The sequence below is a fragment of the Heloderma suspectum genome, chromosome 14 (genome assembly GCF_057233095.1).
Source record: "Heloderma suspectum isolate Gila_16-S chromosome 14, 16-S_ref, whole genome shotgun sequence".
Classification (NCBI taxonomy): domain Eukaryota; kingdom Metazoa; phylum Chordata; class Lepidosauria; order Squamata; family Helodermatidae; genus Heloderma; species Heloderma suspectum.
Window position 1 is genome coordinate 18018860 of NC_139471.1, and position 16354 is coordinate 18035213.

Genomic DNA, 16354 nt, shown 5'->3' on the forward strand with positions numbered 1-16354 from the left:
CCTGTGGCGGAACGGCCTTCCAGCCCCTGCCCCCCCACGGAATCCCACCTGGGATGAAGCTTACCTGGGGTGGGTGTTGCGGCAGCAGCGGCTCAGGCGGTGGCTGCGGCGGCTGCGGCGGCTGGTCTCTCAGCCAGCTGCTGTGGACTCAAATGGCAGCCACCACACCATTTGCGTAGCTGCCTTTGCCGTGATAGGCTACGTAAATACTTATGTAGCCTATCATGGCAAGCAAAAAAAAAAAAGTTTACGCCAATGGCGGCAGCTACAGCAGCCGCCATTTGCGTTCCCTTTGTTTGTTTGTTTGTTTTAGCCTACGTAAATATTTACATAAGCTATTACAATGAAAAAAGGGAATGCAAATAGTGTAGTGGGCGCTATTGGTGTTCCCCTTTTTTTTGCCATAATGGCTTACGTAAATATTTACGTAGGCTAAAACGGCGAAGGGGGGAAGGAACGCGAATAGTGCCCACTACACTATTTGCATTCCCCTTTTATTCGCCATAATAGCTTACATAAATATTTACGTAGGCTAAAACAGCAAAGAAAAGGGAACACAAATGGCAGCCACTGTAGCCGCCGCCATTTGCGTACGTGGTTGTTTTTTTTCCAGAAGGCTGCCCAGTGGCTGGATGTCTGGCTGTGGGTGGCCCGGCCGGCAGCTCCACAGAGTCTCCACGGAGTGGAGCCAGCTGGATTAGGATTTTGGAGGGAGGTGAGGAGCGCCTCCCCCCCACCGCGAAGCAAGCTACGGGACGAGGTAAGTCCCTTTCATCCATCCCTACAGAGGAGAACAATGAAGATTATCAGGGGACTGGAAACAAAGCCCTATGAAGAGAGACTGAAAGAACTGGGCATGTTTAGCCTTGAGAAAAGAAGACTGAGGGGGGATAGGATAGCACTCTTTACGGGAAAGGTTGTCATAGAGAGGAAGGACAAGATCTCTTCTTGATCATCCCAGAATACAGGACATAGAATAATGGGCTGAAGTGACAGGAAGCCAGATTCTGGCTGAACATCAGGAAACACTTCCTGAATGTTAGAGCTAGGGATGTACGAAAGTGACTTACCTTTCCGCGGATTATGTTGATGCTGGGGGGGATGCGTTCCGTCCATCCCCCCGGAATTCTGGCCAGGGGGGAGGCACTCTGTTTCCCCCCCCCAGAATCCTGGCTGGCCAGCTGTGCTCGGCAGCGATTCTGCAGAGCCACTGGCCGCCTCTGCCAGCAGCCGGACATCTGGCCGCTGGCTAGCAGGGATGCAAATGGCGGCGGCCGTAGCCGCCGCCGTTTGCGTCCCTGCAGTCAGCCGTGATAGGCTACGTAAATGTTTACGTAGCCTATCACAGGTGATTTAAAACAAAAACGTGTGTACGCTAACGGCAGCGGCCATGGCCGCCACCATTTCCGTTCCTTATTTTGGCATGTCTTAGTCTACGTAAACATTTACGTAGACTAAGACGGCGAAAATAAGGGGAACGCAAATAGCGTAGCATCTACGCTATTTGCCTTCCCCTTATTTTCGCCGTCTTAGTCTACGTAAATGTTTACGTAGACTAAGATGTGCCAAAATAAGGAACGCAAATTGAGGCGGCCATGGCCGCCGCCATTTGCGTACGCGCGTTTGTTCTTTTAAGTCAGCTGTGATAGGCTACATAAATCTTTATGTAACCTATCACGTTTTTTTGTTTTGTTTTGTTTTTTAACTGGAAATGGCGGCGGCAGTGGCCAGTCAGAAGACTGACCACCGCTGCCGCCGGAGCCGCCGCGCCGCTGGAGCCGCCGCCGGAGCTGCCACCATCAGGAAAATCCACCCAAGGTAAGTCCCATCCCATGGGGGGCAGGGGGGGCAGGGGGGGCGGGGGGGCAGGGGGGGCGGGGGGGCGGGCCGTTCCACCACTGATTTCGGGGGGCCGAATGCGCTGGCATTCGGCCTCCCCGAGGTCCATGGTGGAACTTTCATACATCCCTAGTTAGAGCAATACAACAATAGAACCAATTTCCATGGGAGGCGGTGGGCTCTCCCATACTGGAGGCATTCAAGACGAGGCTGAACAGCCATCTGTGAGGGATGCTCTGACTTGGATTCCTCCATTGAGAAGGCAGTTGGACTCAATGGTCTTAGAGGCCCCTTCCAACCCCACTATTCTATGAAAGCACTCAAGGCCCTGGGCCTGGATGGATGCCTCTGTCACTTTCTGTTGCTCCCACATCCCCCCCCCTTCAAAAACAGAACAAAGCTCAAGTTCTTTCCATTTCAAATATGGGGGGAAATGTGAATTTTGATTAGTTGTTATCAAAAATGAACTGATACGAAATTCTCGGACAGATTCATCCATCTCTGTTTCCCCTCTCTTATGCAAACCCATGTCCGCCTCTTTGGTGATCCAGTTCTGCTTTTTGGCAAAATGTAAATCGTCACCTTCTTCCTAGTGATCAACGCTTTAATCTGGACCTTTTGTATGAGTTCATCTGCATTCTTTATTGATTAGCTATTAACAACAACAACAACAACAACAGCAGCAGCAGCAGCAGCAACAACAACTAGACTGAGGGTCGGTTGACTTGAAGGGTTAACTTTTAGTTTATGCGCCAGTTTCTGAATTTCACATCAGTATCTTCATAGTCATTTCTGCATTTACTTTCTTCTTTGTACAGATTTTTTTTTTAAACAAACAACACAGAGGAAAACCTATTTGCTTCTGGCAGAGTTGCTGTGTAGGTGGAATTGTCACATATTAAATTTGCTTTCAGTCAATGGGAAAAAATAACCTCTAAAAATAATGAAAAGCAACTTTAGAAAAAACCTCCACGTTTGAAGCATTCTTTCTTAATAATAAAGCTTTAGCGTTGCAAATCAAGTTGACTTCTGCCTTGAACGAGAAGAGGAAAAAAGGGGCAATAAGTTTTTGAACTTCTTGAGGTAAATTGAAGGAGTGGGAAGAGGTGGTGGGGGGAGCCACAGCCAAATGAAAGTTATGATGTAGTAAAAAGGGATGAGCACTCCCATATTCTTCGCCCACTACCACAGAATCATAGAATCCTAGAAGAGTAGGGTTGGAAGGGGCCTACAAGGCCATCGAGTCCAACCACCTGCTCAATGCAGGAATCCAAGTCAGAGCATCCCTGACAGATGGCTGTCCAGCCTTGTCTTGAATGCCTCCAGTATGGGAGAGCCCACCACCATCCAAAGGAATTGGTTCCATTGTTGTCTTGCTCTAACAGTCAGGAATTTTTTTCCTGATGTTCAGCCAGAATCTGGCTTCCTGTCACTTGAGCCCATCATTCCGTGTCCTGCATCCTGGAGTGATCGAGAAGAGAGTTCCAGAAGTTACCAACTGAGTTCCAGAACTGTACTTCCTCTGAGCATAGGGCTTCCATTTATCTGCCATGGCTTTTGATAGAGCTGCCCCAGGGACACTGAAACCTAGCTAAGCCAGTGGCCATCAACACATCTTGTGGCTGTGAGAGTTCCATAACTGAATTGTGAATTGATGGAAGAAGTAATTTCTTTTGCCTGTCCTAAGTGACTGCCCATCAGTTGCATTGGGTGACTAATGCCCTATTCAGGTGTTCAGGAACTGTATAGGTTAAATACATGAGAAGGGGTAGTGTGCCAGTCCTGCCTTCTGCATCATCATTTCTCTCTCCCTCTCCATGGAGAGGGTGACTCTATGAAGGGGAGAGTTTCTTGTATCCAGGGAGGTGATTTTGGATGCTGATTTGTCCAGTGCTCCATGGATACAGTGGGCTCTCTCCTTCAGAAAGTTGTTTTCCACATGTAGAGGGTGACAGAAATGTGTGAGCAGGAGCAGGGCCTAGAATGCTCCTCCCCCTCACCTATTTAACCTCCAGAATTCCTAAATGTCTGAATAGGGCTTCAGAGTGCTAGTGTAAGGGGAGATAGGTAAATGTGTATCTATATCCACTTTTCCCACACAGTCCATAGTTTTATAAACTTCTCTCACAGGGGTACAAACTCTATCAGATGATACCAGTTGATTTCAGCTCCACCCAACACAGGCACTGGTCAGGGGTGATGGAAGTTGCATCCCAACAACATCTGGAGGGACACAGTTTTTCCACTCCTGCTTTATTGTGTGCTATATTAGTTGCCTTACCCCCTAACCCCCCCCCCCACACACACACACATAGCAACTCAACAGCTCTTAGTCATTCCTCATTGGGAAGGTGCTCTTAACCCTTGAATCTTTGGAGTTCTCCTTCTCAGAGCCAAGTTGAAATTTCTTGGAAGACTTTTTCTGAGAATGTGTCTGAGATTTTCTGTTCTTTTTTTCCCTCACCCCCCCTCTAGTAAAAGGAGGCTACTTTGCAGAATTTTCTCCAGATATTATCCACTATCCCCCCCCGGCAGTCCCCCCCACACACACACACACAAATGCACAGTGCCCTGTAACAATGCTAGATATGAGGCATCATGGCAGATGTAAAATGGCCAAATTGGCTCTCTCTCAGTCACCCCACAGTAATGTCAAGGGATTTTCACCAGCCACTGCTGCCCAGACATCAAGTTTCCACTGTTTCCACAATTTGCATGTCAGTTCTGCCATACACAGATAGATAGATAGATAGATAGATAGATAGATAGATAGATAGGATGGGGGGAAGGCTGGCTGGCTATGAAATGTACAGCTTTTAAACCTGCTTTGGGATCTCAGCAGAACAGGAGCTGATGGGGTTGGATTTTTATTCCTTTGTAAAAACGAGGCAGAAAATGAGAAACGACAATGTTATGATGCCTTGAAGCTTCCAGGCAAACAGCTTTCAAATATTTTTAATTTCTCCCGTTTAGCTTAATTTAAATTTTACTTAGAGGTAATTGGGATGAATTAATAGACTGACAATTATACAGAAATCTATCCATTAAATGTCTGGGAAATTGTGTAATATGGGAGCAATTTCACGGGTAGAAAACAACACAAATGTTGTTGTTGTTGCTGCTGTTGTTGTTGTTATTAATAATGATATTTGGTTAATAAATTAATGCTATTATTAATAGATTAATGAGATTTTATTCTTTCCTATCCATTATTTCAGAGCAAGCTACAGTCATTTTATGCTGCTGAACATCATAGTGGAAAGGTTGAGCCTTAATAAAGGGTGACTTCTGAAACAAGTGCACACTGGACATTGTCTGCTAGCTTTTTCATTGTGGCTAGTTGTATGTTTCCAGCTACTACGATCATGGATGAAATTGGGCAGGCCATAGTTCAGTGTCAGAGGACCTGCTTTGCATGCAAAAGGTCCCAAGTTCAATCCCTGGCATCTCCATGTAGGGCTCGGAAGAAATCCAGCCTGAAATCCTGGAAAGAAACTGCCAGTGGAGGATGGTGGCTCTGATTTCAGTTGGACTGTGAATCCATTCTGGGTTTCAGCCAGAACTCTAAAGGAGCTATCCAAGGTGGCTGGTTTTGACTGAAACCCAGAATTGATTCACAGTCCCACTGAAATCAGGGCCACCAGCCTTCCACCAGAGTCAGTGTCGATAATAGTGGGCTGGATGGAACCAATGCAGTCCCTCAGGATAAGACAGCTTTCTATGTTCCTGTATCCTGGGCTGAAAGACTGATGGGGATGGATGGATGCTGGGAACCAGCAGTCAGAGGTTGGTACTAACGAGGCCAGGGGTTGGTAGCCATAAATGAGGCCCAGAAGTCAACTTATAAGCTAGGATTCTGATTCTAGAGCCTGTTAAAGACCATTGTTGGCCAGACAATGTCTTAGCTTGCACAGGAAGCATTTCTAGTTCTTCCTGATGAAGGAAAGAAATGGGCAGACTGAGTGGGCGGAATCATTAAGGGTCCCAAGAAACCTTATATTGCCCCCAGCTATAGCCTTGCTGGCTCACTAAATGAGGTAGGAGTTCCCAGTTCCATTGGGTCCCAGTCCTGGTCTCTACAGATCCCAAAATGTGGGTTTTGTGTGACATGCAAAGATGCCAAATTCCTGTGAGTTTTAGTGGCTGTTGAGAAACAGTAGGGATGTACGAAAGTCACTTACCTTTTAGCAGCTTTGATTTGCAAGTGGGGAAGAGGCGCTCCGTCTCTCCCCCCGGAATCCTCCCTGGCCAGCTCTACTCCATGGCAGAGGGGATTATGCGGGGTGGCAGGGGGTGGGAGGCTGTTCTGCCACGGGTTTCGGGGGCCAAATGCCAGTGCATTCGGCCTCGCTGAAATCGGTGGCAGAATTCTCCGCCATCCCTAGTTCCATCACTTGTTAGCACTTTCTCCAGCACAAAAAGTCTCTTGCCTTCAAGCTTTTTGGCTAAGACTTTGAATACAGATAGCTTTTTATGCATTATTAACTTAATTGTCCCCAACATACATTCTGGAATTCTCATTAATATGTTCTTCATAAAAAAGAAAGAAAAAAAGGAAAGAAAGAACCACCTTTATCCTTGAGCAGTCAACCAACTTTTCAGCTTCATAAAAATGGACTACTCTTAATGAAACAAACCAATTCCTTCTAGATCATAAGGTAAATTTTTAGCCAGCAGTTTCCTGCTCAAATCAAGCACAATGCATTATTTGTTGATGGTGGGGTTTGTTAGCCTGCAAAGTGACTACTATTTTACATTCAAGACCATTCTCTGCTAGTGGAAATGTGTGCCAATTTTCCCTGTGCTCAGAATGTGTGGATGTAAGGAAGTACTTAAAGAAGCATTCAAATAATATTTTAGGATGTGGCATTAAAATGTTAGTTGCCCACCCACCCTCCTACCTACCCACGCATGCTATACAGTATTTTACATGTAAAGACAACAACTTTTATGATAATATAAGGATCTGCAGCAAGTCAGATAGTGAATATAAGTGGTAGGGATGTACGAAAGTGCAGAGCAGCTGGCCAGGCCCGGCCAGGCCAGAACCGTCCGCAGCCGGATTTCCAGCCGCGGAGGGCTCTGGGTAAAACAAACAAACAAAACCGCGTACACAAATGGTGGCGGCTACAGCTGCCGCCTTTTGCGTTCCTTCGTTCTGGCCCTCTTAATCTACGTATATATTTACGTAGACTATGATGGCGAAAATAAAGGGGAACGCAAATAGCGTAGCAGGCGCTATTTGCGTCCCTTTTTGATTCCCCGTTTTAGCCTACATAAATATTTACATAGATTAAGATGGTTAAAAGAAGGAATGCAAATGGCAGCGGACGTAGCCGCCACCATTTGCGTATGCGGGTTGTTGTTGTTGTTTTTTTACCCATCCAGCTGTGATAGACTACGTAAAGATTTAAGTAGCCTATCACGTCTTTTTTTTTTTTTTTTACACAAGGCAAGCCTGGAAATGGCGGCAGCAGCAGCCCGTCGGAAGAGCAGCTGCTGCCGAAGCCACCGCCGGAGCCACCGCCGGAGCCACTGCAACCCGGAAGATCCACCCCAGATGAGTCTCATCCCAGGGGGGATCTGCGGGAGGTGGGGGGGTGGCAGGCCGTTCCGCCACAGTTTTCGGGGGGCCGAATGCGCTGGCATTCGGCCTCACCGAGATCCGTGGCGGAATTCTCTGACATCCCTAATAAATGGTCCTGGGAGTAGTATGGAAAAAAGAGACATACGGGGGGGGGGGAAATGGCGGCCCTATCCTAATCTTCCACCCCTCTTCCACCACTCCCAACCTTCAGAGTTTCAACCCCTCACTTGCCCTCCACCCCTAAACACTGAAATTTATGCCGGTGGAATTTTCTGATCAGCTGTAACTAATGCATAGCTGAAGTGGAGGAAAATGCAGGGCAGAATTGTTCATTTCTTTCCATCCTATTTATGAATAAATGTTCACATCTTTTGGCAAGTTCTTACAAAAAACCAAGCTGAACAAATCTAAACGGAACAACATTCTCACTGTTGTTGTTTTTAATAAAATGAACATATCACAACAGAATTGGGGACTGAGCCATTGGATTATAAATATGCTAAGGGTTTATGATCTGCACTGGCTGCGAGTCCATTTCTAGGCCTTATTCAAAGTGCTGGTATTCACCTACAAAGTTCTAAATGGCTTGGGCCAAGTCACCTAAAGGATTATCTCCTCTCTTATTTGTCATTATATTTATATCCCACTCTTTTTCAACTTGCTAGGAATCCCAGGTGGCATACACAATCCTCCTCCTCTCCATTTCATCCTCACAACCACCCTGTGAGGTAGGTCAGGCTGAGAGTCAGTGATGGGCCCAAAGTCACCCAATGAGCTTCATGGCCGAGTGGAGAATAGAACCTGGATCTTCTGTAACCACTGCATGACACTGATTCTCTCTAAATAAACATATATACCTGAGCCAACCTTAAGGTCACCATCAGAGGCCTTCCTTTAGGTGCTCCCATCATATAAATGGAGGCAGGTGGTCTTTTCACTGGCAGCACCCCAGTTGTAGAATGCCCGCTCAAGAAAGGCTCAACTAGAGCCGAGGTTGTGGTATTTTTGGCATCAGCTGAAGACCTTTTTTTAAAAAAAAACTCCTTGGCTTTTCAGTCTTTTAGTCTTTAGTTGCTCTTGTTTATTTGTTGGTTTGTTTCTAATGTCTTCATTAGGGATGGCGGAGAAATCTGCCATGGACTCCAATGAGGCCAGATTCTTTAGAATCTCGCCCCACAGAGTCTGTGGCAGAATGGACTGCTCCCCACCACCACCCACAGGGTCTGTGGCAGAATGGACTATTCCCCACCACCACCTGCAAAGTCCAGTCGAGATGGACCCTACCTGGCACTGGCTGTTCAGGGTCCATCATCTTCAGTCCACAGCCATCTGCTGCCAGGCTCCGGACACAACTGGTGTCTGGTGTAGCAGATGCCATTTGCATCCCTGCCCTTGGCCATGATAGGCTACATAAATATTTACGTAGCCAATCACGAAAAGAGCAGGGATGCAAATGGTGGCTGCTATGCCATTTGCGTCCCTGCTCTTTGCCGTGATAGGCTACATAAATATTTACATAGCCTATCACGGACAAGGGCAGGGATGCAAATGGCATCTGCTATGCCGGACACCATTTGCGTGGCAGCGGATGGAAGTCTGGCTGAGGACGGGGCCTGGCCGGTGGCTCCGCAGACTCACCGTGGAGCGGAGCCGGCCAGGGAGGATTCCGGGGAGAGGGATGGATTGCCTCCCCCCCCCCCACAGTCCCCTTCAGCAGACTGGTAAGTGGATTTCATACACCTGTAGTATTCATATGTTTTGAGATCCTTGCACTCCTGTTGGCTTTTAGTTTGGTTTTTTCTCTTGTTTTATTCAGTTTGAATTGTTAATGTTTTTTTATATTATGTTTTATTATACTATTGTGTTTTATATTTTTCAATTCTATTTTCTGAGCCACCTAAATAGGGATGGCGGAGAATTTCTCCCCGAAACTTCGGGGGGCCGAGCGCCAACGTGTTTGGCCCCCCGAACAAGTTTCAGGGAGAAATCCTCCGAACCCCCCCACCCCCGCACCCCCCCCCGGGACGGGACTTACCTTCACCGAATGTCCCTCCCGGTGGCGGGTCCGGCCGGCAGTTCGGCGGGTGTTCGAGCGGGGCGGGAGCGGCAGCCGGTCTTTCGACCGGCTGCCGCCGCCGCCATTGCAATCAAAGAAAAAAAAATGCCCCCTGATAGGCTACGTGACGATTCATGTAGCCTATCACGGCTAGATTTGCAAAGTCAGCCGTGATAGGCTACGTCAATCGTCACGTAGCCTATCACGGGTGACTTAAAAAAAAAAAAAAGCGCGTACGGATAATGGCGGCCCCCATAGGGAGCCGCCATTCCCGTTCCTTATTTGGTCGCTGTAGTCTACGTAAATGTTTACGTAGACTACGGCAAAATAAGGGCAACGCTATTTGCGTTGCCCTTATTTTCGCCGTAGTCTACATAAACATTTATGTAGACTACAGCGACTAAATAAGGAACGCGAATGGCGGCTCCCTATGGGGGCCACCATTAGCGTACGCGCTTTTTTTTTTTTTTAAGTCACCCGTGATAGGCTACGTGACGATTGACGTAGCCTATCACGGCTGACTTTGCAGATCTAGCCGTGATAGGCTATGTGAATCGTCACGTAGCCTATCAGGGGGCGTTTTGTTTTTTTTAAAAAAAACTTTCGCGTTCGCGGCCAGGCAAGGCGGGAAACCTCCTCCCCGGCCTGAATTTCAGCCGGGGTGAGGCGGGAAGCCTACCCCCCAGCCTGAACTTCGCGGGGGGAGCAGCGAAGCGCCTCCCCCCCACCACGAACGTCCTTCGACGACAGGTAAGGGACTTTCATCCACCCCTACACCTAAACAGCTTCAGCTACTATGAAAAAGGAATAAATAAATGAATACATTGCCTAAGGGCTTAGGGCTCCAAGTAAATGTGTGATTGAGGTGAAATTTGAGCCAGGGAACTTCTAACCTCAGAACCTACACTCATAGCTACCACTTTACCTCAGCTCTCCTTGGATTTCATTTTCATAGAATTATAGAATTGGAAGGGGCCTTGGATATCACCTAGTCTAGACCCCTGCCTAGTGCAGGATGAAACTACAAACCCTGCTTAAATCCCCCAAGTAAAGGAGAGACCACCACCTCCTTTTCCAGGTACTTGTGGATGAGACTGGAGGACAGCCTGCAGGGGAAGAATCACAGGGGAACCTGCATGAGAGTGAGCAAGAGGCTAAAGGTCAGTCAAACAGAGGCGATGAAACCCAGGCCTACAAGAAGAAGAAGAGTGGTAGTAGTGGGAGACTCCTTGCTGCGTGGGATCGAGACCCAAGTATGTTGCGAAGACCCATGGACTCGCCAGGTATGTTCTCTCCCGGGAGGACAGATTAGAGATGTGACTGAAAGGTTGCCTACACTCATAAAGCCCACTGACAGGTATCCCTTTCTTCTCATCCATGTGGGAACAGATGATACTGCCAAGCGGAGCTACGAAGAGATCACGTCAGACTTTGAAGCTTTGGGAAGGAAACTCAAGAACTTTGGGGCCCAGATAGTTTTCTCATCCATCCTTCCAGTAGTTAGAAGAGGGATAGAAAGGGAACGAAAAATACTCCGGGTGAATGACTGGCTACGAAAGTGGTGCTGACGAGAGAGATTTGGATTCTGGGACCACGGGCTATACTTCCTGGAAGATGGGCTGTTGGCAAGGGATGGGTTGCACCTCACAAAGGAAGGGAAGAATGTGTTTGGCCACAGCATGAAGAACTTCGTCAGGAGGGCTTTAAACTGAATCCCACGGGGAAGAGAGATGTAATGTTGGGGGTAACAATGGACATAGGCGCATGCACTGCAGTGGAGAGAACAGCTCTGATAGCGCCCAATAATAGTCTTCAGACACATGTAGGAAGAAAGCCAGACTATGAAGCACATGGTCTTCGATGTCTATATACTAATGCCCACAGTATGGGAAACAAACAGAACGAACTTGAACTCTTAATACAAGAGGGAAATTATGACCTGATAGGTATAAATGAGACTTGGTGGGATGACTCTCATGAATGGAATACAGCAATTGAAGGATATAACTTGTTCAAAAAGAACAGGAGGAACAGAAAGGGAGGTGGGGTTGCACTGTATGTGAAAAATACATATCTCTGCACAGAAATACAGGAGGAGGAGCTTGGTAGCCCCATCGAGAGCATCTGGTTTGAAATAAATGGAGCAAAGAATAAAAGGAACCTGGTGGTCGGAGTCTACTACCGGCCACCCAATCAAGGAGAAGACAAGGATGAAACTTTTGAAAAGCAAATAGCCAATGTTTTAAGGAAGCATGATGTAGTAGTAATGGGGGACTTCAATTTCCCCGATATTTGTTGGGAGACAAATTCTGCAAAACATGGCCCCTCCAGGAAATTCCTGACTTGTGTGGCGGATAACTTCCTCCTACAGAAAGTAGAGGAAGGAACTAGAGGATCGGCTATCCTTGACTTGGTCCTAACCAACAGAGATGACTTAGTGGATAAAGTAGCAGTTACAGGAACTCTGGGGGAAAGCGACCATGTTATACTTGAGTTCTTGGTTCTAAGGGAAGCAAAAGCCGAGTGTAGTCAAATGCGTACCCTGGATTTTAGGAAAGCTGATTTTCATAAACTCAGAACAATGATCAGTAAGGTCCCATGGCAAGCGATGCTAGCGAGAAAAGGAGTCCAAGATGGATGGGAGCTTTTAAAAAAGGAAATTCTCAAGGCACAATCACAAGCAATTCCAACAAGAAAAAAAGGTGGAAGACAACAGAAGAAGCCAATGTGGCTTCACAAAAAGATTAGGGATGACCTGAAAACAAAAAAGGACACATATAGGAAGTGGAAAGAAGGCCAAGTAACAAAGGAAGAGTACAGGCAGATAGCACAGAATTGCAGGGATGGTGTCAGGAAGGCTAAAGCTGAGAATGAGCTGAGGTTAGCAAGGGATGTTAAAAACAACAAAAAGGCTTTCTTCAGCTACGTGCATAGTAAAAGGCAGAGGAAAGAAATGGTGGTTCAGCTATTAAATAAGGATGGCAAAATGATAACAGATGACAAAGAAAAGGCAGAGGTGCTCAATTCCTACTTTGGCTCAGTCTTCTCCCAAAAGAAGGTCTATGACCCCCCTGGCAAAGGCGAAGTACAGGCTGAAGGGGCAGGATTGCAGCTTGAGATCGACAGGCATATCTCAAGGAACTCATATCTCAGGCATATGGTCAAGGAACACCTCATTACTTTGAATGAGTTCAAATCTCCAGGGCCAGAAGAACTGCATCCTAGAGTCATAAAGGAGCTGGCAGAAGAACTCTCAGAACCGCTGTCTATTGTCTTTGAGAAATCATGGAGGACGGGGGAAGTGCCAGATGACTGGAGGAGGGCTAACGTTGTCCCTATCTTCAAAAAGGGTAAAAAGGAGGAACCTGGGAACTACAGACCAGTCAGTCTGACATCAATCCCTGGGAAAATTCTGGAGCAGATGATCAAGCAATCCATCTGGAAGCACCTTGACAATAATGCCGTGGTTACTTGAAGCCAACATGGATTTGTCAAAAGCAAGTCCTGCCAGACAAATCTGATCTCATTTTTTGATCAAGTAACCTCCCTTGTAGACCATGGGAATGCTGTACACATCATATACCTCGACTTCAGCAAAGCTTTCGACAAAGTGCCCCATGATATCCTGATGAGCAAACTAGCTCAAAGTGGGCTAGATGAAACAACAATCCGGTGGATCCACAGTTGGCTACAGAATCGGACTCAAAGAGTGCTTCTCAATGGACCTTCTCAAACTGGGGAGAGGTAACGAGTGGGGTACCGCAGGGCTCAGTCCTGGGCCCAGTGCTCTTCAACATTTTTATGAATGACTTGGAGGAGGAGGTGCAGGGAATGCTGATCAAATTTGCAGATGACACAACATTGGGCAGGATAGCTAATACTTTGGAAGACAGAAACAAAATTCAAAGTGATCTGGATAGACTGGAGCGCTGGGCAGAAAACAACAGAATGACATTTAATAGGGACAAATGCCAAGTTCTGCACCTAGGAAAAAGAAACCAAATGCACAATTACAAGATGGGGAATACGTGGCTCAACCACACTACAAGTGAGAAGGATCTTGGAATTGTTGTCGATCACAAGCTGAATATGAGCCAACAATGTGATGTGGCGGCAAATGCTATTTTGGGCTGCATTCATAGAAGCATCGCTTCCAAATCCCGGGAAGTACTAGTTCCCCTCTACTCAGCACTGGTTAGGCCTCATCTGGAGAACGGTGTCCAGTTCTGGGCACCACCCTTTAAGAAGGATGCAGACAAACTGGAGAGGGTTCAGAGGAGGGCAACAAAGATGATCAGGGGACTGGAAACAAAGCCCTATGAAGAGAGACTGAAAGAACTGGGCATGTTTAGCCTTGAGAAGAGAAGACTGAGGGGAGATATGATAGCACTCTTCAAGTACTTGAAAGGTTGTCACAGAGACAAAGGCCAGGATCTCTTCTTGATCATCCCAGAGTGCAGGACACGGAATAATGGGCTCAAGTTACAGGAAGCCAGATTCCAGCTGAACATCAGGACAAACTTCCTGACTGTAAGAGCAATATGACAATGGAACCAATTACCTGGGGAGGTGGTGGGCTCTCCCACACTGGAGGCCTTCAAGACGAAGCTGGACAGCCATTTGTCAGGGATGCTCTGACTTGGATTCCTGCATTGAGCAGGGGGTTGGACTCGATGGCCTTGTAGGCCCCTTCCAACCCTACTATTCTATGATTCTATGATTCTAAGTAGACTGTTCCATTGCCAAATGGCTCTTACTGATAAGATGTGTCTCCATACTTTAACCAAAATCTAATGGCTACCAATTTGGATCACTTTCAAAGGAGACTGGACAAGTTCATGGAGGATAGAGCTATCAATTGCTTTCTTATGCTTTCCTGCAACTTCTACTTACTGGTCTTATCCTTGCTCTCCAGAGCAGCACAGACTAAGTCTGTTCCATCACATTTTGTGTGGCCAGATCTGTGTTTGCCATTTTACATTCTGAAACCTGCTCCATTTCTTTTTTTTTTTTTAGTGTGTGTGTGTGTGTGTGTGTGTTTCAGTCTTCAGTAGCTTGCAGATACAGGGAAATATGTATGATGGGACCATTTTCCTCCTTGCGATTGGAATAAACAATATGGCTGGGTGGGTGCAATATTAATCAATATCTAATTTCATAGTTGGGCAACTGTTTTTAATGACTTCGTGTGCTTTTGATACATCGTTGCAAACAAAGAGCTTCGGATCATTCCCATAAGCACTTGTCAAGGAAAGGGCAAATTCATTTACTTGTCATCATGTAGAAGCCAAAAGGCTCATTAGGCTAATTAAGAAGAGGCTCATTGGGGCTTCTGCTCATTCAAAAGTGGCAGAATTTCCATCCTTCAAGGGTCATAATGGGAGTCTCCTATAGTTATTAGAGTTAGGAGACTCAAATGGGTTAGTAAAGAAATTCAACATATCTCTGCACCACATAGCATCCCTAATGCAAATCACAATTCATGAACATCCACTGGTCACAAAATAATTCCTGAGCTTCACATAGCACACCTTGTGGCCAACGAATGCCCATGAATTGTGGTTTGTATTAGTGACACAATGCAGTAGTGATAGGTGATCTTTCCCTGGTTCACTTCATGATTAGATCAGGGGTTTTTAAGGTTTCAACACCATTACCATGACACCACTTTCTGCAATGTGTCACTTACTTCAAGTTCTCACTCCTCTCAATGGGTCCCTCCCTTGTCTCAGTGGATCTGTCCTGTTTAAGCCAGGCAATGGGCTAAGGAGCTAACTCACAAGCTACAAGATCAATGCTGAGCAGTGAGGGTCTGATGAGGCCATAGAAGGCCTAATGTCTCTGTCTTGCTCTCTGGAGATGTTCAAGGGCAGGATCCTGGAGCATGCTTGGAACTTGCCTCCACCTCCTAAGTAGCCCCAGTGGATGGGAGGCCTCAAGTTGCTAGTAAGCACTGCATTGCCAGAACTGAGCTTAAGACAGTGTTAGCTGGAATAGATAGATAGATGATAGATAGATAGATAGATAGATAGATAGATAGATAGATAGATGATAGCTAGCTAGATGACAGATAGATAGATGACAGGCAGGCAGGCAGGCAGATGATAGATAGATAGATGGTAGATAGATGAGAGAGAGAGAGAGAGAGAGAGATGATAGATTGAAAGATAGATAGATAGATAGATAGATAGATAGATAGATAGATAGATGATAGCTAGCTAGATGACAGATAGATAGATGACAGGCAGGCAGGCAGGTAGATGATAGATAGATAGATGGTAGATAGATTAGAGAGAGAGAGAGAGAGAGAGAGAGAGAGAGAGATGATAGATAGATAGATAGATAGATAGATAGATAGATAGATAGATAGTCATGTGAAAAAGAAAGTATACCCTCTTTGAGTTCTATGGTTTTATGTATCAGGACATAATAAAAATCATCTGGTCCTTAGCAGATCTTAAAATTAGGTAAATACAACCTCAGGTGAACAACATCACCTGACATATTACACCGTGTCATTATTTATTTTACAGAAATAAAGCCAAAATGGAGAACCATGTGTGAAAAATGAGGTACACCCTTACTGCTTCCATAGGTATGAAGAGGCTAAGTAGCAGCCAGTTGCTGCTAATCAAATGCCCTTGATTAATTGATCATCAGCAAGTGTGACCACCCCATAAAAGCCGAAGTCTCAGGAGTTTGCTGGTCTCAAGCATTCAGGTGTGTGTTAACACAATGCCAAAGAGTAAAGACATCAGCAATGATCTTAGAGAAGCAATTGTTGCTGCCCATCAATCTGGGAAGGGTTAGAAGGCCATTTCCAAACAATTTAAAGTCTAGGGATGTCAGAGAATTCTGCCACGGATCTCGGT

General features: G+C 46.2%; 1 protein-coding gene across 1 annotated transcript in view; it reads left to right on the forward strand.

Annotated features, from left to right (window-relative positions):
- LOC146335730 (uncharacterized) overlaps nucleotides 1-5147 on the forward strand; it is a 28061-nt gene extending 22914 nt beyond the window's left edge. The window contains exons 5-6 of the mRNA XM_084820552.1: nucleotides 614-760; nucleotides 5058-5147. Of these exons, the coding sequence (XP_084676678.1) occupies nucleotides 614-760; nucleotides 5058-5114 (204 nt within the window). The 3' untranslated portion in view covers nucleotides 5115-5147. The remainder of the gene's footprint in view (nucleotides 1-613; nucleotides 761-5057) is intronic.
- Nucleotides 5148-16354: the final 11207 nt, after the last annotated feature.